This window comes from Myxine glutinosa, chromosome 2 (assembly GCF_964187855.1).
Source record: "Myxine glutinosa chromosome 2, kmMyxGlut1.1, whole genome shotgun sequence".
Classification (NCBI taxonomy): domain Eukaryota; kingdom Metazoa; phylum Chordata; class Myxini; order Myxiniformes; family Myxinidae; genus Myxine; species Myxine glutinosa.
The window spans coordinates 36910054-36937861 of record NC_136262.1 but is presented as its reverse complement, the minus strand read 5'-3'; the positions used below and the strand labels follow the sequence as shown (position 1 = coordinate 36937861).

Sequence of the window (27808 nt, the reverse complement as noted above, 5' to 3'; positions counted from 1 at the left end):
CTGCTCAAATGCCCCAGGATACCCATCGCAGTAGAGCTGTGGAAAGTGTAGAACACATCAGGAATGTGTCGCATGCAATCCTCAATGCGGCTCATGTTTATCATCATTCTCAAATGCGGCAGCCATGTTAAGATGTCCCAAAAACCTTTTTCCATACGTCAGCCATCTTGAGGCGTTGCGTATGCTTTTATCGCAGCTCTCTGTGGATTGCAATCTTTCTTTCCATTATTTCTTTCATTCATATTTTCTAGAGGAAATTTGGTTTTTGTGGTCATGTATCACGAGTTCATGCTTGGCTTTCTATTACTGAATGTGCACGTCGTGGTGTACGACCAAATTACAATCCCTTTGATCAAGTCAAAAAATGTTTGTTTTAGAATGAGAGAAAGAAATGAAATTTCAAGTTACCCAGAATGGAAAAAACTTGAGCAACCCCTATTGTTAATTCAATTTCGCCTCAACTTGGGAAATTGTTGGTGGTTAAGTGCGCACAGCCTCACATGGTCGCTTGTGATTCCGCTTGCTGTTTTTTCACTTGATTCATCTACTATTGAGTGTGGACGGTAAAGACTACCCGCTCGGGTATGAGAAAATGAGTCTTTGCCATTCGCTCTCCAAAAAACAAAATGCAAAACATGAAAAATCTAGCAGCTGAACTGAATGGCATATACATATATATAGATGCTGGTAATCTGTAAATGCCATTACAAAGCAAACGGTGAGATATTGCAGTTGTTTTACTTTCAAGAAAGTGAATGTTTTGTGATGTTCCTTCGAGAAAACATATAGTGGAATCATTAGACTTGATTTTGTCGTGCAAAAGTGTTCCTTTAACGAGTGTTAATGACTATATACAATGGGAAAATAGTCTTTATAACAAAGGACAGAGTCTGTCTGTGTCGGTTTTGACCATATTACTTACTGCTTGTATATGGTCGAACTTCGGTAATTTTCCATAGGCACAAACAAACATAGTATAGGAACAGTTTGAACCTCGTGTGATACAATGCTGCTTGATGTATCAGATGTAGCGGTTACCGGTAGCATGACACAATTACCCTGCACCGGCCGATGACGCAACCGGCGAGCGGTCACGTGTCCGGACTCGCCCGGGCGTGTTGAGACTTGCCTTTACCGGGCGAAGGTTTTCCTTGCATACCACGCCCCGTTGAGAGGCGTGCCTTATCTATTTGCATACCACGCCCCGCCTGAGAGGCGTGGCTTTTGTGTGTTGAGTTTCTGATATATATATTGCCACCCGTTCGATGGGCTGATTCAGTGCTTTGGAGTTCGTTTGAGTGAGCTGGGAATAAATACCTCAGAGAAACCTAATTCCTGGCGTCGTCCATTTTGTCCGATTTTATCGTGCGAGCACAGCTCCCACAATTGGTGACCCCTTTCTACGAACACGGCGATGGAGTCAGCTGTAGCTTTGAAGCTCCCGGGCTTTTGGGAATCTCACGCGGCCGTTTGGTTTGCTCAAGCGGATTCTCAATTCGCCCTGCGGAACATTATGGAGGACACGACGCGCGACCACCACGTGGTCTCCGCGCTCAACGCCTCCTCCGCTTCCGGGTTCTGAGCTTCCTACAGCACCTGCCGGACGCCGACAAATACGGCGCGCTCAAAGACCGACTCCTCGGTGCGTTTGGACTCACGGAGACCGAACGCGCACGACAACTACTCGACCTCCCGGAGCTGGGCGAGGCCCGTCCATCCGAAAGCATGGACCACATGCTTGCTCTTCTCGGTGACCACAGCCCAGACTTCCTCTTCCGCGAGCTGTTCCTCCAGCGGCTACCCAGGCAGGTACGGTTAGCTTTGGCTAATTCGCCCATCACGGACCCTCGCGCCCTGGCCAAGGAGGCCGATAAATTTTGCTCGGCCAGGCGACACGTCGGAGCGGCCACCTGGGAACCTGGGCCAACTGAGGCAACGCCCGTGCCACGATCGGCGCCTCCACCGGCCGAGTCAGCGCCACTGGCAGCAGCGGCCACCGCGACGCCCCGTCGACCGAACCCGACGCGACCGCCGGAGCCTCGACCAGATCGGACCATGTGCTATTACCACGCCAGGTTCGGGCAGAAGGCCAGAATATGCCACCCACTGTGCACTTTTGGCGGGTCGGGAAACGACCAGGCTGGCGCTCGCTGCCTGCCATGAGCGTCGGCCATTCAGGCAGCCTTCTGTTTATCATGGACACGGAGTCCGGGCGGCGTTTTTTGTGTGACACCGGCGCTCAACTGAGCGTGATACCCGCCTCGGTGGAGGACAAACAGGCCGCGCTTTGCGGCCGCGCTTTGCGGCCCCGCTTTGGTCGCCACAAACGGTTCCTCCATCCGCACCTTCGGTTCGCGCAGCGTCGCATTCTGCTTCGGGGGCCAGCGCTTCAGGTGGGACTTCATCACGGCAAACGTGCCCATGGCCTTGCTGGGTGCAGATTTTCTTTGCGCGCATGGGCTTTTGGTCAACGTCAAACGGCGTCGGCTCATCAACGCGGAGACCTTCAGCTCGCTTGCTTGCTCATTGAGCGGCTCCGCTCCGACCAAGCTAGCCTGCGCACTCCCGGCCATGGACGATTTCACCTGCCTACTCACCGAGTTTCCCGCCCTCACGCAGCTGACGTTTTCGGCCATTGCTGTCAAGCACGGCGTCGAACACCACATCCCGACCACAGGTCCACCGGTCTACGCCAGGGCTCGCCGCCTCGACCCGGCCAAACTCACCGTAGCGAAGGCGGAATTTGACGCGCTGGAGCGATTGGGAATTGTGCGGCGCTCGAATAGCGCGTGGGCCTCGCCCCTGCACATTGTGCCCAAACCGGGTGGAGGATGGCGACCATGCGGCGATTACCGCCGCCTCAATGATGCCACCACCCCCGACCGGTACCCAATACCACACATACAGGACTTTTCCGCCCGTTTGGCGGGGCGGGTGATCTTCTCCAAGGTCGCCCTCATTCGGGGCTACCACCAGGTACCTGTCCGGCCGGACGACGTTCCAAAGACGGCTGTAATTACACCTTTTGGCCTCTTCGAGTTCCTCCGAATGCCGTTTGGCCTTAAGAACGCGGCCCAGGCCTTCCAGTGGCTGATGGACAGTGTGCTGCGCGATCTCACCTTTCTGTTCGTCTACCTCGATGACATTCTCATTGCCAGCGCTTCCCGGGCGGAGCACCTCGTCCACCTGCGCACGCTTTTTGAGCGCCTCGGCCAGCACGGCCTCATCATCAACCCGGCGAAATGCCAGTTTGGCGTAACGGCCATCGACTTCCTGGGGCACCGCATCACGAAGCGCGGGGCCGTCCCGCTGCCTATCAAGGTGGAGGCAGTCACAAGTTTCCCACGCCCTCGCTCCATCAAGGCCCTACAGGAATTTTTGGGGATGGTAAATTTCTACCACCGGTTCGTGCCTCGCGCCGCCCAACTCATGCGCCCCCTGTACGAAGCCATCCGGGGCAAGCCAGCCAAGTACGACGTCGCCTAGACCACAGAGATGGACGCGGCGTTCACGGGCGCTAAGCTGGCCCTCGCCAACGCGACCATGCTGGCGCACCCGGCGCTCGACGCACCCATCGCCCTCACCACAGACGCTTCCGACTACACGGTGGGTGCCGTGCATGAACAGTGGGTGAACGGAGCTTGGCAACCGCTGGCCTTCTTCAGCCGGCAGCTTCGCCCTAACGAGCGCAAGTATAGCGCTTTCGACCGCGAGCTCCTCGGCCTTTACCTGGCTGTTCGCCACTTCCGCCATCTTTTGGAGGGCCGCCCGTTCACGGCGTTTGTGGACCACAAACCCCTGGTCTTCGCCATGGCCAAGGTTACGGAGCCGTGGTCGGCCCACCAGCAGCGCCACCTCTCCGCCGTGTCCGAATTTACGACGGACATCCGGCACGTCGCGGGCAAGGACAACGCTGTGGCCGATTGCCTCTCCTGGTCCGGCGCGAACGCCGTCCACCTGGGTGTAGACTTCGCCCGCATGGCGGCCGACCAGACCGCCAAACCCACGGTGCAAGCCCTCCGGACAGCGGACACAGGCCTGCGGTTGGCCGACGTCCCCTTCAAGGACACAGGCACAGTTCTCCTGTGCGACGTCTCCCTGGGCCAACCTCACCCCATCGTGCCCACCGGATGGCGGCGGCACATTTTTGACGCCCTCCACGGCCTTTCCCACCCGGGCAGGAAAGCATCACAGAAGCTCGTGACAGCGAAATTCGTCTGGCACGGGCTCCGTAAAGACGTTCGCGACTGGGCCAATGCCTGTGTCACCTGCCAGCGCGCGAAGGTCCACTGGCACACCCAGGCCCCGTTGGCACCATTCGACGTGCCCGCGCGGCGCTTCGACCACGTCAATGTGGACCTGGTGGGACCCCTTCCCTCCTCGCGGGGCTTCACCCACCTCCTCACAATGGTGGACAGGACCACCAGGTGGCCGGAGGCCGTCCCGCTGGCATCAACAACATCCGCCGACGTGGCGCAGGCCTTCATTGGCACCTGGATTGCCTGTTTTGGCGCCCCCTCGGACATCTCCTCCGATAAAGGCCCGCAATTCACCTCCGAGCTTTGGGGCGCGGTCGCCCAGGCCTTGGGGGTCAAGCTTCACCGCACCACGGCCTACCACCCCCAAGCCAACGGCTTGTGCGAGAGGTTCCACCGCTCGATGAAGGCCGCTCTCAGGGCCAGCCTCCAGGACGAGGGTTGGGCCAACAGGCTCCCGTGGGTCCTATTGGGCCTCCTGAACGGCCCCGAAAGAGGACCTCCAGGCTTCCACCGCCGAGCTGGTCTACGGCCAGCCACTGCGCGTGCCGGGCGAATTCATCCCTGACGCCACCGGCCCCTGGTCCGCGGCTCGCCAACGCTCGGTCCTCCAGGAGGCCGCCAGGAGATTTGCCCCCGTGCCCACGTCCCACCACGGCTGCCCCCAACCCCACGTCCCCCCAGCACTTCGCACTGCGGAGTACGTTTTTATCCGGCACGACGCACACCGGGGACCGCTCCGGCCGCCGTACGATGGACCTTTCCGGGTCCTGAAGATGGACGACACATCATTCACCATCGACATCGGCGGCAAGGCGGACCGCATCTCCATGGACCGCCTCAAGCTGGCCCATTTGGACCTCGACCAACCTCCACGGTTGGCCCTTCCTCCACGTTGGGGGCCGTCCCCCGTCAACCAGGCCCCCCGGCCGACCATCCACTGCCCCGCCACCTACCACCCCCACACGAATCGTCAGGGGTCGTTTCGGCTAGGTCATCAAGACCCCCCTCAAACTGACTCTCCCGGTGCATGTTAATTCTGGGGGGGGCGCGTGTAGCGGTTACCGGTAGCATGACACAATTACCCTGCACCGGCCGATGACGCAACCGGCGAGCGGTCACGTGTCCGGACTCACCCGGGCGTGTTGAGACTTGCCTTTACCGGGCGAACGCTTGCCTTGCATACCACTCCCTGTTGAGAGGCGTGGCTTATCTATTTGCATACCACGCCCCGCCTGAGAGGCGTGGCTTTTGTGTGTTGAGTTTCTGATATATATTGCCGCCCGTTCAATGGGCTGATTCAGTGCTTTGGAGTTCGTTTGAGTGAGCTGGGAATAAATAGCTCAGAGAAACCTAATTCCTGGCGTCGTCCATTTTGTCCGATTTTATCGTGCGAGCACAGCTCCTACACAGACACATATGTGCAGCATTGGGACTGCTTGAATCTCTATCTCTCAGCTAGGCTTGGGTTCCTCATTGCAGAACATGAGAAATTAGAATGGCACTCGGTAGAGAGCATACCTCAGCCAGGCTGAAGAATTCCCATTTTGTATCCCACTGATAGGATAGATCTGCATCCAGAACTTAACCAAAATCAAATCAGCTTTTTCTTGCCACCTATCCAACTCATCCACTTAGTTTTGTCATAATCCACCAAGTTTTGTCATTACTGTCCAGTTGCACAAAAAAAAAACCGTCAACAATGTTTTGTGGTATCATGTTACAAGTATGTATGTATGTATGTATGTATGTATGTATATATATATATATATATATATATATATATATATATATATATATATATATATATATATATATATACCGTATAAAACACTGTGTGTGTGTGTGTGTATGTGTGTCTGTCGCCCTTCATAAGGGTAGGTTTTAAAGGCTTTGAGTAGTGCTCTAGGAGGGATTTGAGAGGGGCGGGGGGGGGGGGGGGGGGAGGTTAATGGGCAATCTTTGAACACGACTGTGTTCAAACACGACCATGGGTGGCGCCAGCGGGGGGTCCAGGGGGTCCATGGACCACCCGTCGGGGAGGCCTGTACCACCCGTCGGGGACAAGCCAAATAATTCGTCGGGGAAGAAGTCATAATAAATAGTTAATTTTTGTCATAAATCGTATTCCCCGACAAGATAAAAACACCCGATCGGGACAAATTCGGATTCCCCGACATAACATGTTACATGGACCATGGACCCCTGGACCCCCCGCTGGCGCCACCCATGAACACGACCGCAAAATACGTAATTGGTATCCCAAAGACCCCGAAGACCCAAACACGACTGTGTTTGAACACGACTTTGAACACGACTGTTTCAACCCCACCGGTTGAAAGACCTAAAATACTCTGAGGACCAAAAAGACCCCATACCACAAGGACCCAGAAGACCCAATGGACCCCAAACACCCAAAATACCCTGTAGACTGTTAAAGACACAGACCATGAAGACCCAGAAGACCCCAAGGACCCAGAACTCCTCAAATAATCTGAAGACCCCAAATACCACAAAGACCACAAAAAGACCCCTAAGACCCAAAAGACCCAAACAACCCCGAGGACCCAAATGACAAAGAGCACCCAAAATAACCTACGGACCAACCCCCAAGGACTCTGAAGATCCAAAAGACCCAAAAGACCCAAAAGACTGAAAAAAAACCCTGAAGACACAATGGACCCCAAACATCCAAAATAGCCCGAAGACCCAAAAAACCCTGAAGAGCAAAAAAACCCTGAAGAGCCAAAATACACTGAAGAGTCAAAATATCCTGAAGACTGTAAGACCCAAAATACCATCAAGATCCAAAATAGCCCAAAAACTCCGAAGACCCGAAAGACTCAAAAGACTGAAAAGACCCTGAAACCCAATGGACCCTAAAGACCCAAAATACCCCAAAGACCCAAAAGAGCCTGAGGATCCAAAAGACCCCGAGGATCCAAAAGACCCAAACAACCCTGAGGACCCAAATGACCCAGAGGACCCAAAATACCCCCAAGGACTCTGAAGATCCAAAATACCCCGAAGACACAATAGACCCCAAAGACCCAAAACACCCAAAAGCCCCCGAAGACCCAATGGACCTCAAACACCCAAAATACCCCAAAGACCCAAAAGACCATGAAGACCCAAAATACCCCAAATACCCAAAATACTGCAAAGACCCTTAAAGACCCCAAAGACCCAACAGACTAAAAAGACACTGAAGATCCAATGAACCCCGAAGACCCAAAAGACCCTGAAGACCTAAACGACTCTGAGGATCCAACAGTAAAAGAAAAAGTAGAAGACCCAAAAGATCCCAAAGAAAGACCCAAAAGACCCAAAAGAAAGACTCAAAAGACTCAAAAGACCCCGAAGACCCAAAAGAACGTAAAGACCCCGAGGATACAAAAGACCAAGAAGACCCAAAAGACCCCGAAGACCCAAAGACCAAAAAGAACCTAAAGATCCTAAAGATCCCGGTTACTGAAAGGATCGAAAAGACACAGAAGACCGAAAGACCCCGAAGACCCAAAATATCCCAAAGACCCCGAAGACCCAAAAAGACCCCGACGACCCTTAAATACCCTGAGGACCCCAAATACCCAAATTACCCCCAAAGACCTAAAATACCCCAAAGACCCTTAAATACCCCAAATATCCAGATTATGGACCCAAAATACTCAAATGACTCAAAAGACCGAGAGGACACAAAAGACTCAAATGACCCAAAAGACGCCGATGAACCAGAAGACCCAAAAGATGCTGAAGATCCAAAAGACCCCGAGGACCCAAATGACCCAGAGGACACAAAAGACCTGAAGGACATAAAAGACCCCATGGACAAAAAAGACCCCATGGACACAAAAGACCCCATGGACATAAAAGACCCCAAGGACTCCGAAGACCCAAAAGAAGAGTAATTATGCCTCTTACATTGGAATTGTAGATGGTGGCTTGCAAACTGAGCCTCAAGGTCAGTGTACAGAAGCGGTATTTTTGTAATCACAATAAATACAAGGCACAGGGAGGTGAAATTTGCTGAACGTGATGTGCAATGTGTGCAGAGTAAAACGAGTGTTCATTTACGTCTGTATGATGTCTAATAAATACAGATGATATAGGGACACCTGACACTAGGCCCAGACTTCAGAAGTTGGCATGCTCACGCAGCTGTACTGTCAAAAACGGTTCCAAACATAATTTTTGTCCGGCTTTATACTCATCTTTCATAACACTCGATTGTTATCGTGGCTGTGGTTGTTGTTGTTTGTGGGTTTATTCTGTGTAGTTTTATATATTTAGCCTCCTTTCCCACCCAAACTTACCGGACCTGAGGCTGCTGCGCACGAATAACTTCGTACTGCGACAGGTTGCGAACCAGCAACTATGAACATCAATTGGTCCATCATGCAATAGCAGGGTCCAATCACCTAACACCGCTTACCTGTACCACGTGACGGTTTCAATCATGGAACGTATCTTCCCTCCGGCGGTGTACCACTTTCCTTTGTTCCTGGATGGAAATTTAGATGGCCGAGCAACCGTTGGTACCCGCCGGGCTACTACTAATTTTGTTACGGCCGATCTTTACTCTGCGTGTGAGCAATGGCGGCCAAATGGAAGAAAAGACATTTACGGACAAAGGGAAAGAAAACGTTTGACGATTCCATGTATTTACAGTGCAACTTATCGGTAGGAAAGAAACATGGACAAGAGGCAGAAACTTCGCTTATTCAATGCCTTATGATGATTACTATGAATACACACAACAAGGGCGCCCAGCACACATTCACGGGTGAGGGAAGGAGGAATGAATGTTGGGATCCTGTTCGCTAAATGGTTACGATTTTACCAGATGCTTCTCCTCATGACAACCTTTGTCTTGACCAGGACGGCAAATGGCAGTCCTCAACACGAACAGGTAAAGGCGATCCCCAGCATCAATATGAACAGGCAATGGCAATCCCCAGCACAAACGTGAGCAGGTAAGAAGCGCCGGGAACTCAGCAGAGTGAGTGCATCAAGAACCGTGCAGGTAAGAGCCCGAACACGTGGAGAGAGAGATCACGTCGTGATATCGTGCAGAGTAAGAGTAAGTCATGGCCTCGTGCAGCGAGAAGGATACATTGTGGTCTCGTGCAGAGTAAGAGTATGTTGTGGCGTCGTGCAACAAGAGGGAGCAGACAGTAAGAGATCGGCCAGCAGGCCATGTGCACAGAGAGCGACAAACACGTGCAGAGCGAACAAAGTCAAAAACCTTTCTGTCTGGCCCTGGCAAGAGGTGGGGGCTGTTTCAGGGTGTTCTCTGGGCTGCCTATTGGTGGAGTGTCACTTCCCCTGCCCCCAAAAACCCTCTCTAAGGGACTTTTACCTGGTGCTTGGATGGTGTGCATTGCCTGGCAAATTATCCCCAGATGAGTGGAGGGCCTGTCTTTCCCCTCCCCAATATATAACGACATAAAACCCCATATAAGGGGAAGGGACTAAGATTATGTTCTGCTATGAAACAACTATTCTAAGGGACATGTATGGTGGTTGCCATTACTTCTTCACGGTTTCCTAAAACCGCAACAATAGATATACATGTATATATCAGATTCTATAATTTCAGTTCTCCAACCTAATAAGTGCGTTGGAGAACTGAAATTATAGATTCTGATTGGTTACTCCCAACTGCATCCAGGTGACTCCATATAATGAGTGGATACCATGTACCATGTGGCAGGCGGTGCTTATCGCTCCCATTAAGGTGCAGCAATAGCTGGATGGGACACCTTAATGGTGGTTCACCACTGATGGTATGGAATCGCATAATGACATATATAATATATATATATATATATATATATATATATATATATATATATATATATATATATATATATATATATATATATATATACAGACTTGGCATTTAATATGGAATATTTTTTTTGTGGGGGTGAACTTACTTTTCAAGATGACGTAGAACCAAAAGTTCATTGGAATTATGTTGAAATTATTCTAGATTTTGTTAATGTGACCTTAAAAAGAAACAAAAACCACATTTGACATATCGAAGCAAATAAATTGATCCTTGAAAGTGATGTAAACTGATATCGAACTCAATTCATGGACAGTACTGTGTTAAACTTCTGTGCGTTACCCAGAAGTATCTCTTTATTTTGCACATTAGCCAAAAATTTTTTTTAACAAAAACAAAAGTTAAATTACGACAGGGATTACGGACAGTAAAATTACAGTTCAGTACGTCGTGTAACCCCGAGCATTCAGGATAGCACGTACACATTGAGGCATGCTGTTCACGAGATTTGCCAAGGTTTGGACAGGAATCGCTTGCCATGCAGTGACAATAGTCTGCTGCAATTCACGCACAGAGGCAGGCTGCTGGTCCAAGTTGTCGATTTGACGCGTTAATTCTGCTCACAAGTTCTCTATCGGATTCATATCCGGGACATGGCAGGGCCACTCCATATGCTCTACACCACAGTCAGCAAGAAAGTGTTGGATCATGCGAGCACGATGAGGCCGTGCATTGTCATCTTGGAAGACAAAGTTTCCTCGAAAGGCTGCACGAACAAATGGAAGCAATGTTTCTTCCAGAATGGCCCTGTGCTTGAACTGGTTCAGGTTTCCATTCAGAACAACCAGGTCAGTTTTGCCCCCTGCATGAAAAGCAGCCCAAACGGTCACCCCACCACCTCCAGCTTGGACTCTTGGCACTATACAATCTTCGTTGTAGGCTTCATGCACTTGTCTGCGCACTCGGACGTGGCCATATTGACGATAGACCAGAAATCTAGACTTGTCACTGAAGATCACGTGATTCCAGTGTCCTGGCTGCCATTGACGGTGCTCTCTGGCCCACTGCAATCGGTGCTGGTGGTGTTGGCTGGTCAGACGTGGCTTTCTCAGGGGATGCCTGGCACGATAGCCTGCTTGAACCAGTTGTTGGTTGACTAGCCTTCTGGATACAGGCACATTTGTCAGTTGCTGCCACTCAGCCCTAAGCCGATTAGCTGACTTGGTACGGCCATTGCGGACTAACCGGTGCAGCTGGCGATCATCCCTCCTTGTGGTTCTGCGGGGACGTCCTGACCTCGGTATTGGAATAGGGACACCCCTCTGAGCATTTCGTTTCAGGATCTTTGACACCTGACCTTGAGTGATGCCATACTGCCGAGCAATAGCACGCTGTTTCATTCCGGAATTTCGTAAAGCCACCACTAAATGACAAACAGCATTGTCGAGTTGACGGACCATCTCCGGGGGAAGCGGAAAAACTTTTGTAGACGTGCAGCAGTTGTTTTCCACTAATACAGAACGCAACAACCCTTATATACCCGATTGTGAAGCCAATCGTCAAATGTACCTGTCCGTACATTTTGTCACGCCACCTGTGATATAATCCTGTTATTGACTTCTTGCTGCGACAGACAATCAGCGACATGGTTCTTTTAACAAAGAAATCACCGAAGCGTAAAAGAAACTCACCAGATTGATATACCGAGTTCAGAAAGTAAACCCAAGTCAAGAAAAAAAAAATTCCATATTAAATGCCAATTCTGTATATATATATATATATCGTTTTGCTCCCCTATCTCTCCATGATGAAGATTCAAGAAGGAAAATTCAAAATAAATTCTCGTATCCAGATCTGGATCTTCACCAAAATCTCATGAATGGTACTTGCTGACACTCAAAATGTCTACCAGGTTTTAACCGAATCCGTCCACAACTTTTTGAGATATCCTGTCTTTTTATTTATTCGTATGCAGCCTGTGGCTGCTTCGCTGCATCATTTTTTGGGGGTGCTGTTGTGCCGATGATGCAATACCCCTTTTACCAGCCAGCTGGTACTCATTTTGCCAACCTCAGAAGAATGACAGGCTGAGTCGACCGCAGCATAACAGGGACTTGAACTCAAGAACCCTCGGACTTTAGGCCAGCCACCTTAACCGTTAAGCCAACACCAGGCTTATATCCTGCTCAGGGGTGGATCCAGGGATTTCAAGACTTAGGGGTGCGCCAGGCCATACCGCTGAAGGGGGCAGGGGGGCGGGGTGAAGGGGAGCTGGTCCAGGAAAAAAAAAAAAATTGAACGTCAGAAACGGCATTTCGTGCGGTCTTGGAAGTTTCTGCAGTTCCTTATAATAAAAGCAAAAGTGATTTTAAACCTCTGTGCATTGGTACGCTGCCTGGAACGTTCCTTATTCAAAATAATCTGGACACGAGGGCCGCTCCAGGATATTCATAGCTTATAATTTCTCATCGAAAGTCCGAAGGGGGCGGGGGGGGGTGCGCACTGCATGCCACCCCCACCCCCACCCCCGGATCCGCCAGTGCTGCACATAGACAAACAAACAGAACTGAAAACATAAACTCCGTTCACCTTCAGTGGAAGAGCTAACAACGTCCGTTCGCTGTGGCGCTGAGAAACAAACCTCACGGTGCTCTTCAACTTGGGAGAAATAATGTCAGAATCGGTCAAGATTCATTATAATCCTGCTATCAGAATAAATCATGGTGGGGAAAAAAATCCCATAAATTCAGAACGTGCATCGCATCGGACATTTAGGAACATGATTAAAAAAAAAAAAAAAAGCTCGCAATGGTTTTCTCTCATTTACTCCGCAATTATGTGATGCTAACATTTTATGACCCACACCAAACCCCCACCAATCCACCAAATATAGATTTTAAGGACTGTCCGAGAATACGAAATCTGAAAGGTCGTGTTACCGCCCTGCTGATTAACCATGACAATGAGAGCTCCGCTGCGGATATTGGCCATTGCACCTCATGGTAATGCGACCAACGTGAGATCTTTTTATTCATTTATTCCGATTGCCCAGAAACCGCAAAATATAAAAAAAGTAAAACTTGCGCATTCAAAATTGGACCGTCACGGAGCCTTTCCAATTATCAGACTTCGAAGATGATCGATTTCACCACAATTATTTATAATCCATGAGCAACGCGATTCCCTTACCATGCGTACGGTGGGAATTAAAATTTAATCTGAGAATTTTTGTCTTGACGGAATCAAATTTCTGCTCGAAAATAAAAATATGGTGCTCCATGCATAATATATCATTATTTCATTTCCTCCACATGCCACTTCACTAACCGATCTCTTCGCAAGGCTAAATAACTTTGAGCACTTCGGTTCATCACACAAACGTAGTCAGATTTTTATGAAAGATCTGAAAGCACAGGATGTTTCGAGATTAAAAAATCTGGGCCCCTGGGTTTAACTTCACAAGAAAGCCAAAATGACGCAAAAGGGTGTCATTTTGGCCGGGCCGGGTCTGTCTTCTACCGACTCCTCTCCGGCCTAGCTCCTCTAGCTCTGTCTGTGCTCTGTGCCCCAAATATTCTTACAGGTCGCACAAGATCTGCCAGCAATTACAGGTCTTCCCAAACAGGACATTAGAGCTGTCTCCCTCGACATCACGTGCCTTCGATACGGTCTGGCACCCCGCTCTGCTCACCAAACTCTCCTTTGGTATCCATGGAAATCTCCACGCATGGCTGGTGGACTTCCTCTCTAGTCGTCGTCAACGTGTGGCCCTGAATGGGTTTCTCTCATCTCCTCTTCCTGTTCAGGCTGGAGTTCCCCAAGGCAGTGTTCTGGGCCCTGTGCTTTTTCTGGTCTTCATCAATGATCTCTCTGACTCTCTTGAAAATCCTCTCTATCTCTTTGCTGATGAGTCCACTCTCTGCCGCTCCAAGCCTCTTCCCTCAGATCGGCAGTCTGCAGCCTCCTCACTCTCTGAAGACCTGGACAAAATCACAGACTGGTCAAACAAGTGGAACATGTCTTTCAATCCTGACAAATCTCACACTCTTACTATGTCTCTCCGAAAAGATCGACTGGACAACCCTCCCATCTACTTTCTCAACAATCCTCTCCAAGAAGTTCTGTCGCTCAAGCTTTTGGGTCTCACTATCTGCCATGATCTTTCTTGGGAAAACCACATTTCCAAGCTGGCCTCCAAAGCCAGTCGCTGACTGGGCATCCTCCGTCGTGCGAAGTCCTTCCTCGGCACACCTGAGCTCCTCACCACATACAAGGCTTTCATCCGCAGCTCAATGGAATACTGTTCTCCCCTATGGGCCGGTGCTCCTGCCTCACACCTAGCTCGGCTTCACGCTGTTGAAACCAAAGCTTTCAGAATTATTGGAATCTCCCGCGATGAAGCCATCTCTGAGGGCCTTTCACTCACTCACCGCAGGCAGGTAGGTGGTCTTTCTGTCTTCTACCGACTCCTCTCCGGCCTTGCACCCCCAGCTCTCTCTGTGCTCTGTCCCCCAAATATTCCTACAGGTCGCACAAGATCTGCCAGCAACCCTCTGATGGTTAAACTGCCGAAATCTCGGCTCTCTGCTCACCTTCACTCTTTCATTCCTCTTTTCTCCCGCCTCTGGAACAAACTCCCTCACTCCCTTCAATCCCACTCCTCCCTCCAGGTCTTTAAAACAGCTGTTCACCACCATCTCTTATCTTCCCCCATCCAAAACCTTGATCTTTTCTACCCCCGCTAATTCACCCCAGATCCACCTTGTTTGAAATTCCAAGTTCTTTCCTGGAAGTCCTGGCAGTGTCCATATGTGTTATACCTCTCCCACCCCCCCCCCCCTTCCCACGCCCCTCCCCCAAAGCCCTCCCCCTCTCTCAGATCTCTCGATGTCTCCATGTCTCTCGGTCCCTGCTCTCAAACGTTGTGTTTGTGTCCTTCCCCCTCTCTCCCCATCTTGTCTACCGCTCCCGATGTTATATGTTTTATGTGTCGGTTTGTCTTTCTGTGTGATTAATGTTCGCTCTTTCACGAGCCTCGATCTTGTATACAAAAAAAAAAAAAAAAAAATGCTCTTATGGTTAAACTGCCAAAATCAAGACTCTAGTCTTCCTCTTTTCTCCCACCTCTGGAACAAACTACCTCAACTCTCTTCAATCCCACTCCTCCCTCCAGGTCTTTAAAACAGCTGTTCACCACCATCTCTTATCTTCCCCCATCCAAAACCTTGATCTTTCCTACCCCCCGTTAATTCACCCCAGATCCAGATCCACTTTTTTGAAATACCGACTTCTTTCCTGGAAGTCCTTGCAGTGTCCATGTGTTTTCTACCTCTCCCCCCCCCCCCCCAAGCCTTCCCATGCCCCCTTACCCAAAATCCTCTCCCTCCCACAGATCTCCGTACTTGTTCTCTGCTGTCCCCATCTTGCCTCCCGCTCCCTTTATCTTACGTTTTGTATGTCAGTTTGTCTTTTTGTGATTAATGTTAGCTCTTACACGAGTCTCGATCTTGTATCCAAAAAAAAAAGGGGGGGGGGAAATATTCCAGTCCTTTTTGGGCTCGAGATTACAGTGAAGGTGCCTGGCAGTGGCAGTGCTGTCCCTATCCCGTTGTAGCTACCAGTAAAAGGACAGCCGTAAAACAATGAATGTAGGGTATGATATTGCAAGGCAAGGGTGTTCAGTTCAATTTGAATGAATGGACAGAATGGACAATAACAGGATCAGGAGCCACAGCCTGACAGTAAAGATGAGGTGGGTTATGAAAGTAGTAAGGTAGTGATGTTTCCCTCATGGAGTAGTTAATGCATGGAATGGCAATAGAAACAGCAGGTAGGATTAAACTGTAATTAGATAGATACATAGAGGCATTGGGGATAGAGGAGTAGATTAATACTGGCAAAACGAGTCAGTAGCTTATGCATATACATTGTCTTATCATTTCCGACCTCCCCAAACTATAAAATTCAAACAAATATATATATATATGTATGTATAACAGAACACTGGAGTGATTTCCCTGTTCCTGTCCCTCTCTTCTCTCCATACTCCCCCTCCCCTTGTCTTCTCCAATGACCAAAGGCCTCCTGTGTCAAAGATCCTTGTATACCCTTCCATTTCACAGAGTTATTTATTTGTTTATTTCGTTTAAATTGTATGCTGCTTAGTTGAAAATATAGTAAGTTGTGAGCCATTGGGAATGAAAGAAGCTGTGCTAAAATGAATCTTTATTTTACAAAACGATCCCAATTGCTCTGTGGCTTACTAAAAATTGGGGGTGCTGGGACCCGTCAGGTGACATTGATATTTTGGCTTCGTAACCACCAACCTAAAAACGAAATTCTATCGACAGGTTTAATAGACCTTCAATGTGGCCTCAAAAGGAAGTTGGCTTGCTATTTTGATCAAAATGCCAAAGATACGTTTTTGAGCAATGGCCAAAAAGGGCTATTGTTTGACCCTTTTGTTGCCATGACAACCCACTTTCAAAATGCGACCTGGGAGCGATGGCTCCAACAAACCTGCCTCCCAACACATTTAGAGAGAAAGTTTAAAGTCGTGATGGAAATGAACAAAACAACCGCTACATGACAAGAAGGATGGATGGATGGATTGGTGGACCTTACAGACGGATAAACTGTGTAAGGGAAGACGATGCGCGGAACTTAGCTCAAGATGTTCACCATTGGACTACTGTACAATGGAGTTGTCTCAGACAAGGATTCGCAATTTTCCCACCATGCTGACAAAGAGCCTAACCTTGCAAAATGCCTGCTCATATAACAGGGATTTAAACATCGAAAAATAAAAGGCAGCGGAAATTGGAAGCTTAATGACTCCAAGTGAAGTCACCCTGAATGCATAATCCTTACTGGTGCACAACCGGAATGGCAGTTTTAAGCATATTTTAAAGCCCTAAGGATTTATGAGCAATGCATGTTGTACCAGCAGAAGTGATCAAGTAAGTCGGTCATCCGGGCGAGCATTTGCGATGTTTGTGAAATCAAGAGAATTCCGCGCACACTGAATCCTCAAATCAAGTGCCCAGAATGTGATAAATTAAATGCGATTTTCCAAAAAACCATAATTGCTTTATCCACAGATTGAAATTCTTTAACAAAGAAAGAATCATTTTGTCCAATTAATACGCACGTAGTCCGAGAAGGAATTTGGAGTTGGTGGAGGCACACGATGCGGTGGTGGAGCTCGTGGTCCTGAGATTGAAGGCACGTGGGCTCCCAAGACCATTCGTGGGAGGGCGATGCAGCGGGTCTTGAGTGGTAGACGGCGTAATAGGCCAGCTGGGCCAATGAATGAGCCACATCTCGCCCTGAGAGGGTGTCAAAAATGGTACGATTCATTAGTCGGGTCTCGCTTGGGTGGTGGCGATTACTGGGGAGGGCATTGTGGAGGAGGACTGAAAGAAAACAGAATGAATGATAACTAAACAGAAGGACACAGCGAGTGAAGATATCGCAAAGATGAATCACTATTCAAACAACAGTCTCATTAAAAACACATTACTTTGAGTGATTTCCTTGACCCAGGCCTGACAAAACAATGATTCCTGAACACAAAGAAAGAGACATGCAATATGATGTGGGAACATGAAACCTTGGATACAGATGGTTGGCGATTAAAGGCAAGAGTAAGTCACATAACCATGTTCTTGAGAGTCTGCTTGCACTTCCTTGCAGACATGAAGGACCTAATAGACCTTTCACAAGGAGTAACCATTTCGATTGGTGCCGTGGCTAAAATCCAAATTCTCTCCATGATCAAGGCGAAGGTTCATCACCTACACTCAAATAAGGGAAGAGTATGGATCCGAAGTTTCAGGGGGTAACCCTCCATGGGAGCCCCCTGATCTGAAATCGAAAAATTGAAGCCTGAGCGATTGTGTGAGCTGCTGTCTTGTATTCATTTGTCAAGTTTCAGAACAATGTTTGTTGTTCTGTTTGAACTGAACATATTTGGTGTTTGGCCCAAGTCTTTCAGGAACCGGATGTTCAGGCCAAACAATCCACTGGAGGTGATTTGGGCAGGAGTTTGCATTTTTTTCAGATTGCCAGTGATAACTCAGCTATTGTTTGTAAAAGACACTTTGAGATATTTAAAGTCCGACAACTAGTGTTAGAATACAGGTCCATAGGCTAATGTCCATCCATGGGATGGTACTCTTTGTGATGCAACACCTTGCCTGTGAAATACCAATTTGATAGTTTATAATGTGGTTGGGAATCAAACCCAGACTACTCAGTGGTTGGTACACCTCTGTGCCACCCTGTCGTACATTCGTTCATTCATTCACATTGGCCTATTTTCATTTCACTGGAGGACGAAGGCCTTGCTCCACTCACGTTGGGGGTATTGGCACACTGGTCATGCTTGGCAAGTGTGTTTTGGTGAGAGAGTGAGAGGAGCAATTGGTAATTTGTTCGGGTGCCAGCGATAACTCGCCTAATCTTCATAAAGGGCACCGTGGGATCGTTGACATCCACCAGTAATGCTAGCAGCTGGGACACCCAGGTTAATGTCCAACTGAGGGTCGGTGAACATTGTGATGCGATGCCCTGCCTGCGCACACTGCCCATCTACATTGGCAAATTAACCCTTTGGTTGCTATGGTTGAGACAGGTGCACTGGTGCAGTCAAACGTTTGTTCTAATTTGTGTTTCAAAAGCTGTGTTGGGGGCACAAATTTGTGCCATTCCAGGAATCCTTCCCCAAAATGCGGCTGATATTAAAAAGACGAATAACCCAACCCGGGATTCAAACCCAAGGCCTCCATTGAAGAAGGCGAACGCTCTACTGCTGAGCTATCAAATTGTCAGAATGAAATGTCAGAGTTTCCCAATTTAACAATGCAGACTACAATGGTCGATGCCTTACATGTTTGCCAAGGCAGACTCCCAAATGTCGGAAAACACACACACACACACACATATATATACGGTATATATATATATATATATATATATATATATATATATATATATATATATATATACACAAAGAATTAAGTTAAGCACCCCCCCCGTTTTTTTACAACCTCGCACATTACAAGTTTGTTGTCGTCAAAACAGTGTAATATACCCATGATATTGCTATATTTTCTGGAGAAGTGATATTATGGTCACATAAAAACATAACAATCATGCCGTTTTCAATATTTTATTCTGAATAATTTAAGGTGAAATTTTTTGGGAATTTTAGGCATATTTTCACCTCAATTTAAGTATGGAGCTTTCGGTCCATCACGGACAGTGTGGATGACGTTTATGTTTTCTAACGTACAGTCATTGTTCTGAGAAGACCTCTAGCGATCTTTGCGTCAATAACGTGTGTAGGACCCACGTGATCGGATCACTGACTCAGCCCTACGCCTCATAGACCCTGTAAGCCGTCGTATGCGTTGCTGTGGCAGGTTGTTCCATTCCCGATGTAATGCACGTTCCAATTCATCCAGATTGGCTATTGGAGGGACCATCTTCGCAATTTGTCGTCCCAACATGTCCCAAACGTGCTCGAGGGGGTTCAACCTGCCACAGCAACGCATACGACGGCTTACAGGGTCTATGAGACGTAGGGCTGAGTCAGTGATCCGATCACGTGGGTCCTACACACGTTATTGACGCAAAGATCGCTAGAGGTCTTCTCAGAACAATGACTGTACGTTAGAAAACATAAACGTCATCCACACTGTCCGTGATGGACCGAAAGCTCCATACTTAAATTGAGGTGAAAATATGCCTAAAATTCCCAAAAAATTTCACCTTAAATTATTCAGAATAAAATATTGAAAACGGCATGATTGTTATGTTTTTATGTGACCATAATATCACTTCTCCAGAAAATATAGCAATATCATGGGTATATTACACTGTTTTGACGACAACAAACTTGTAATGTGCGAGGTTGTAAAAAAACGGGGGGGGTGCTTAACTTAATTCTTTGTGTATATATATATATATATATGACTCCATGGTAAGATCTCCAACCTTTAATTGAACAAACAATGACTCAACGTTTCGATTAACAACATGTGAAGCCACACGCCTCCGTTAACACGTTTGCCCACTCCACTTTGCATATACCCCGCCCACTTTGCATATAAGGGGATGTTGAGATGATTTTATCACTCTTGAGGAAGATTAACGGAGGCGTGTGGCTTCACATGTTGTTAATAGAAACGTTGAGTCATTGTTTGTTCAATTAAAGGTTGGAGATCTTACCATGGAGTCATTTGGATTTACTCCCAACCGCAAATCTTTGCTTATATATATATATATATATATATATATATATATACACACACACATACACACACACACATACACACATATATACACACACATACACACATATACACACACACATACACAAATATACACACACATGTATACACACATATATACACACACACGCACATACACACATACACATACACACATACACACACACACACACACACACACCTTGTTTTATATTTTTGTTTCTCACAATTCTATCTTATGATTTTCAATTCTTATTTCTCTTTTTCAATCCTTATTTTAAAATGCATTTAATTAATTGTACAGTATTGTTGTTTTTTTTTTGTTTTTTTTTTGTATACTGAATCGAGGCTCGTGAAAGAGCTAACATTTATTTCACAAACAAATCAACCAGACAAACAAAATATACAAAAAGAGGGAGCGGAAGACAAGATGGGGAGAGAAGGGGAAGCACACAACCACAACATTTGAGAGCAGGGAGAAGTGTGGGAGGGAGAGGGCTTGGGGAGAGGAGGCGTGGGAAGGGGGGGGGGGGGGGGGGGGGAGAGGTATAAAACCACAAGGAGACCAAGGACTTCCAGGACAGAAGTTGGTATTTCCAAAAAAAAAGTGTAGGATTTTGGGTGAAATTAGCGGGGGTAGAAAAGATCAAGGTTTTGGATGCGGGAAGATAAGAGATGGTGGTGAACCTTTGTTCCTAAACTTTCATATAAATAATTTAAAGGATTGTTGTAAATGATGTTAATTTCACAACATCCCATATTCAACTTTATTTAAATTGTAAACCTCAAAACATATTTCCCTTACCTAAAGCAAGAACCTGAACCTGTTGAGAACAAGAACCAAAACATAGAACACACACACACACACACACACACACACACACACACACACAACATATTCTAGGCAATGTTGAGAATCTGGATACAAATGAAACAACTACAGCACGAAGGTTGAAGCGTCGAGGCAAACAACACGAGGTTACTTTGCACACACCATCCTTAAAGTAAGGCGACTTTCAGTGAGCATTGAATGAATGAGTGTACATTCGTAATTGAGGATTTCACAACATAAACGCTTTTATAAATCCAACACAACTACGCAACACAAGTACACAAAGGATAGATGGAACGATGACAATGGATTCAGTTTGCACCACTTTGAGTGTTTCACTTCACCATGAAGGACTTGAAATATCTACCAAAGCAAAGACTTCTGAACGTGATAGAGCGAATTAGATGTCATGGTTCGCACAGAGTTTAGACAAGCGTATGTTGAGAGTTGGGAAAGACCATGTCCCTTGGCCTATTTTGGTAGCGTACCAGTTGTGAGGCATACCATGCATGCATTGGTGCTACCACAAAGTGGAATATCCATCACAGGCACAATACCCAGCGAGTGGGTCAGGGAGGAATGGTGGCAACGCATACCGTGGACACAGTGACCTGGAAAAGGAGGTCCACTGCAGGACACAGTAGGAGTACAATTTGGGGTCAAGGAGTCATCATTCGCAGTAGTCGATCACCATGAATTCCACATTAGTCACCACAACTAGCACCAACATTTCACTGGCTGTCCGGTCCACCCACGCTGACCACTCTTCATCCATAATTCATCTCTTCTGACCTCATGCTCTACCAAAACCCTCACTTGCTTCCTCCTCCACCGGATATGTGTTCCAGCACATCGACTGCATATGTGACGCATTCAGAAACACCCCTACTTTCACACCATGGCTTATGGGTTAGGGCCTGGAAGATTACCTGGGCCTGGAAGATCGATTGTGGGTCTATGTTTCCCCAGCCCTGCTCAAGTGCCTAACATTCTGGATGAAAACAAATAATACAATGCAGGTATATGGTCCCTTACAAGGAACGGGATGTTGGCAATGCTAGCAAAGGCTTTGATGGGCCTAATACAGGAGGAGACCATTAGGCCCACCAAAGCCTTTGCTAGTATTACCAACATCTCTGGTTGTTTGTCCGTGCTCCATCCTTTTTAAATGCTTAGCGTCAAAGCAAGCACGTTTTGTAAGTATTTGGAATGACTCAACAGGTGTCGGGTTCACACGGTCGACATCCCAGACCCAGAGCAGACGCCATATAACCATTACATCACCGAGTCTGGTTCGTTGATGGGTCCTCGGAATATGTCCAACATTTATGGCATGGTTCTACTGAAAAGGTTCAACAGACAGAAAAGGACAAAGACAAACACTACACCTCAACAGTGTAACAGCATGGCAAGACCACTGACATGCAAATCAGCTGATATAATGATACACTTATTAGTCCATCCCACGCACAGCAGGAAATGGGGTTTTGCAATCACTGCTGTCTATCTGTCTGTCTGTCTGTCTGGGATGTAACTTTTTTACTATTTGAGCTTTTGTCATTAAATTTTGAACAAAGCTTTATTATGATAATACGGCGAAGATTTATTAATAATTTGGTCAAAAGGGCAAAGGTCAATATCACATAAAATCGTCAAATTTCATCTAATTGACATAAAAATTTAAGGATTTGCATATAGATATTGGGTCACTAAATTGGTTCACCAATCAAAAGCTAGAAGCCGATTGTTTTTAGATTAAAAGGTCACGGTCACCTGAGTTCGTCAAGTTTTACCCTCACCAGAGGAGATGGTATTGCATTTGAGTCTGTTTGTCTGTCTGTTTGTTACTTGCCAAAAATATATATATATATTGACAAATATGTTGATCACTCCGGTTTGTGTGTTTGTTTGTATGTGTGTGTTTGTCTGTCCGCTCACTTATACTTGCCTACAGGTCATAATTTTAAACTGATGTTCACGAAACTTCATTAATCGGTGGAGTTCGTGGTCCGACAAAATCAAATATATTTTTGAGGTCAAAAGGTCAAAAGGCCAACATAGGCCAAAGGTCAACCACTTTTTTTTCAAATTTGTAAAATCCTCAATTTTCATCCGATTGACATAAACTTTGAATAGGATTTACATATCAGCGAACTTAATTCAACCACCCACTGTTTTTGAGATCGAAAATAGGCCAAAAGGTCAACATAGGCCTGAGGTCAACCACTTTTCCCAGATTTCTAAAATCCTCAATTTTCATTTGATTGACTTGAAATTTGAATAGGATTTACACATCAGCAAACTGAATTCAACCACCAACTAATTTGCTGATCAACATAGGTCAAAAGGTCAACATAGGCCAAAGGTCAACCACTTTTTTTCAAAATTCTAAAATCCTCAATTTTCATCCGATTGACTTGAAATTTGAATAAGATTTTCTAATCAGCAAACTGAATTCAACCACCAACTATTTTTGAGATCAACATAGGCCAAAAGGTCAACATAGGCCAAAGGCCAACCACTTTTTTTGATATTTCTAAAATCCTCAATTTTCATCCGATTGACTTGAAATCTGAATAGGATTTGCATATCAATTTGCTGAAACCAACCACTAACTATTTATGAGGTCAGCATAGGCCAATAGGTCAACATAGGCCAAAAGGTCAACATAGGCCAGATTTCTAAAATCCTGAATTTTCATCCGATTGACTTTAAATTTTAATAGGATTTTCATATCCGCTAACTGAATTCAATCACCAACTATTTTTGAGATCGAAAATAGGCAAAAAGGTCAACATAGGCCTGAGGTCAACCACTTTTCCCAAATTTCTAAGACCCTCAATTTTCATCCGATTGACTTGAAATCTGAATAGGATTTGCATATCAGCTTACTGAAACCAACCACCAACTATTTTTGAGGTCAACATAGGCCAAAAGGTCAATATAGGCGGAATTTCTAAAATTGACAATTTTTATCCGATTAACTTAATTTGAAGAAGATTTGCATACCAGGTCACATAATTCAACCACCAATTATTGGTGAAGTCAAAAGGATGCTCTACTGAGTGCCATTCTACTTTGTTCTCTTTTGCCAAGTGTCGCTCTATGAGTGATTTTTCATGTTTGTTTGTCCGTACAGAATAAATATGATTTTCTCTGCACCTGTTGGTCCGATTGACAGGACATTTTCACCATAGGTGCACGTCCACCTGTATAATTTTTTAATGATAATTATGACGTCATAGGTCACGTTGTACGGGCATCATCTTGGAAAAACTGAAAAACTTTGCACCTCAATATCTCCGAAAGCACTGCATAGAAAAGATTGAGACATGGCTTATTGTAAAGAACTCTCCATGGTGAATAACATATTTTAATGATTATGTCATAGGTCTCCATTATGACGTCACTATTCGACAAGTACAAAACTTCATCCAATCAAGATGAAATTTCCTGATCGTCATCTGGGGATAAATTGGTGGAGAAAAAGATAATAATGATGACGTCATCGGTCATGTCGTTCGGCCGCCATATTTGTTTTAACACAAAATCCCTAAAAAACACCCAAAAAAAACATCCAGGCGAGGGTCTGAAATATCTGATTGCTCTTTCTTGTTTTTGTATTTTTTAGCTGTTTTTGTCATGTTTAGCATACAGAAGAAAAGCAAGTCCAAATACAAAGCGGATGCAGACGGGCTTTGCATTTTCAGATGCTTTCTCGTTCCATTTTTTGTTTATCTATCTGACAATTTTTCTATCTGACGATTTTATTTTGAACTACTCGACCAGGGATCATAAACACATATCATTGTAAAGGTCTTTGGCCGAGGAGATCCAGTTGCCCATCACATCAGTTTTACCTTTATGAATGACCTTACGGTACATGATTTTTTCGTTTACTTTTTTATCATTTAGTTTACTTAACCGCTTTTTTTACTGAAGAATCATGAGGTGATGGGAGTCTAATGAGATTGTGATTTTGAATAATTTTATTCTATTTACTTTTAACATTGTTCTTAACGAACGGGAGCAGGAATGTTAATATTGGGAAGAAAGGGGGAAGAGATTGTGAATGGAACGTTGTTCCATCGTTATTTACTTTTAGCATTGTTCTTAACGAACGGAACATGAACAATGCAGACATAATGGGCCGAATGACCTGCACCATTCATTGTGTATCCTTGTGTAATGTTGTTATGAACGGGAAGAAAGGGGGAGAGGAGGACAGAGTGTTAGGGTTGGGATGACAGAGAATTGGGAGAGTGAGGTTGAGATTTTGGGAGATTTTTGGGATATCTTCTGGATATTTTTGGATTTTTTGGATATTTTTGGGATATTTTTGGTTATTTTTGGATATTTTTGGATATTTTTGGATATTTGGGATATTTTTGGATTATCTTTGGAAGAGGATAAGGGCTTGGGATTAATGGGGAGGTTGAAGACTTTAAGAAGAAAGGGGGAAGGAACGACAGAGAGCTGGGTGTGGGGTAGGGCAGAGAGGGAACAGAGAATTGAGAGGGGGAATTGAGGTTTGGTGGGGAAGGGGTGGGGGGGGAGGTTTAGGACTTGTAGTGGGGTGGGAATTTGAAGACAGGGTGGGAATGGACTTGAAGACTTGGGGTTAGGTGGGGGGTTGAGGACTTTAAGTAGAAAGGGGGAGGACAGAGTCGGGATGGGGGGCAGAGGCAGAGAGGGGACAGAGTTGGGGTAGGGGAGCAAAGAGAGGACAGTCTTGGGGTGGAGGGTTGAAGCTAGGGGGAGGGGATTTGAGAACTTGTGGTTGGGGGCGGGGGGGTTGTCATTGGGGAATTGTCATTCTTGTGGTTGGGGAATTGTCATTCTCTTCAAACTCAAGGCCCACACAGTAAATCACTTCCATTGCATCGTCTTTTTGATTTTTACCACAGAAGTCAAAGAAATCATTTGTATTCATCAAAACCAGAGAGCTTTAATAAAAACGACTTCGATGGAATGGACTGATTTGAACATTTGTGAAGGTGCATCCTGCCATCTTCCATGCTTCTCGCATTCTCTCTCGATGGCCTTGCCTGCTTGTTCCTCCTTTGTGCTCTGATACAACAACAGGGCACTGTGAATGAACGAGAAACTGCCGTAATAACGCGCAGTTTGCTCCATCATCTGGGCCATCTTCCATGCTTCTCGCATTCTCTCTCGATGGCCTTGCCTTCTTGTTCCTCCTTTGTGCTCTGATACAACAACAGGGCACTGTGAATGAACGAGAAACTGCCGTAATAACGCGAAATAACTTGTATTATCACGAGCGGGGTGGAAATTACACTGGGAAGGACAAACATGAATGTATGCCAAAAGGAGCACAGGAAGACAAAAAGCCGGTGCATGGGGAAACATTATAGGGAACGCATAATTCACGAACTCCAAAACATTTCGCTATTCAGGATACTCGTGGCCTATGATGGTTCAAAACGAGGAATTGGTATGGCAAAGCGGATCGCAGCTGGTGATGTCGGGAGCGGCAGATGTAGCACCAACACTTTTAGGGATCCCACTTGACTTTGGGATCAATTCGGGATAATGGAATAATCTGTACTCTGCCTGTCGCTTTGCCACTGCCGGCAGGGCCATTACCATATTACTGTCACAGTGAATGGAAGGTGCGAGCGCACATTGCTCCGTCTTCATATCAGTTTTATCAATGGTCTGAGCACAGGTTAGATTCCCATGTCCTTCATGGCTTTGGAATTTCAGTTGCAGCGCATGATGCTAATCCTGAAAACCCTAAAAACCCTGAACCCTGAAAGCTAATCAATGAGCAACTATCAGGTCGGAAGATAAATATTTAAAGGTTTTGCTGGGAAGAAACTATTTTTCCATAAATAAAAAAAACAGCGGAAAAAATGCAAGTTTGATTCGTAGGAAGTACCAAGCAATATGAAGAAACAAAGATAATTAGCATTTGATTTGAAGGACGAGCATCATAAACTAACCTGCTTAGGAAAGTCTTCAACGTGTGAATGTGCGTAGACTGAGACATTGCATTGATGGATCGGTATACCCAATTCTCAACGGCATGTACGAGTTTAAAACTTTACAATAAATACATCTTATTGTTATCAAATGTTTAAAACAATACATCTTATTTATACAGAATATCATGAATAAGAAGTCACAGAAATACAAAAACTATGTGCACATCTGTTGGGTAACAAATATTGTCAGCTTCTTCATGCTCTTCAGCTTGCGCAAGTCCCTCTGGGGAGAGGTAAGACTCCAAGGGGCTGCTCCGTCATCGTTTTTGTCTTTTGGACATGTCTTTTTTTGTCATCTTTTTTGTCATCGTCGTTTTTAGGTTTTTTTCCTATCTTTTTTTTTTGGAGGTTCACCCTCATTGGGACCCTCTCTGGTCAAAAACCACTGCAAGCTCTTACACGAGCCTCGATCTTGTATACAAAAAAAAACAAAGAAAAAAAAACACCTCGAGTCTCGACAAGGACCATTAAATATTAACCTGTCGAGAGGACATCGTTTCAGGTCAAGATGTATTTTCTAGATCTTTCTAGAAGAATGGAGACATAGTTGTGACCTCAAAATGGCAGTTGTCATTCTTTTTTGAGAAAGAGAAAAAGAAGCCCTGCAACCATGAAAATAATCAATCAGTGACCTGTTTTGAGATGGG

At 46.1% G+C, this 27808-nt stretch overlaps 1 protein-coding gene across 1 annotated transcript in view; it reads right to left on the bottom strand.

Annotated features, from left to right (window-relative positions):
* Positions 1–17173: 17173 nt before the first annotated feature.
* Positions 17174–27808, bottom strand: part of KHDRBS2 (KH RNA binding domain containing, signal transduction associated 2) — a 92195-nt gene continuing 81560 nt past the window's right edge. Inside the window, exon 6 of the mRNA XM_078772582.1 lies at positions 17174–17375. Coding sequence (XP_078628708.1) covers positions 17174–17375 — 202 coding nt within the window. The remainder of the gene's footprint in view (positions 17376–27808) is intronic.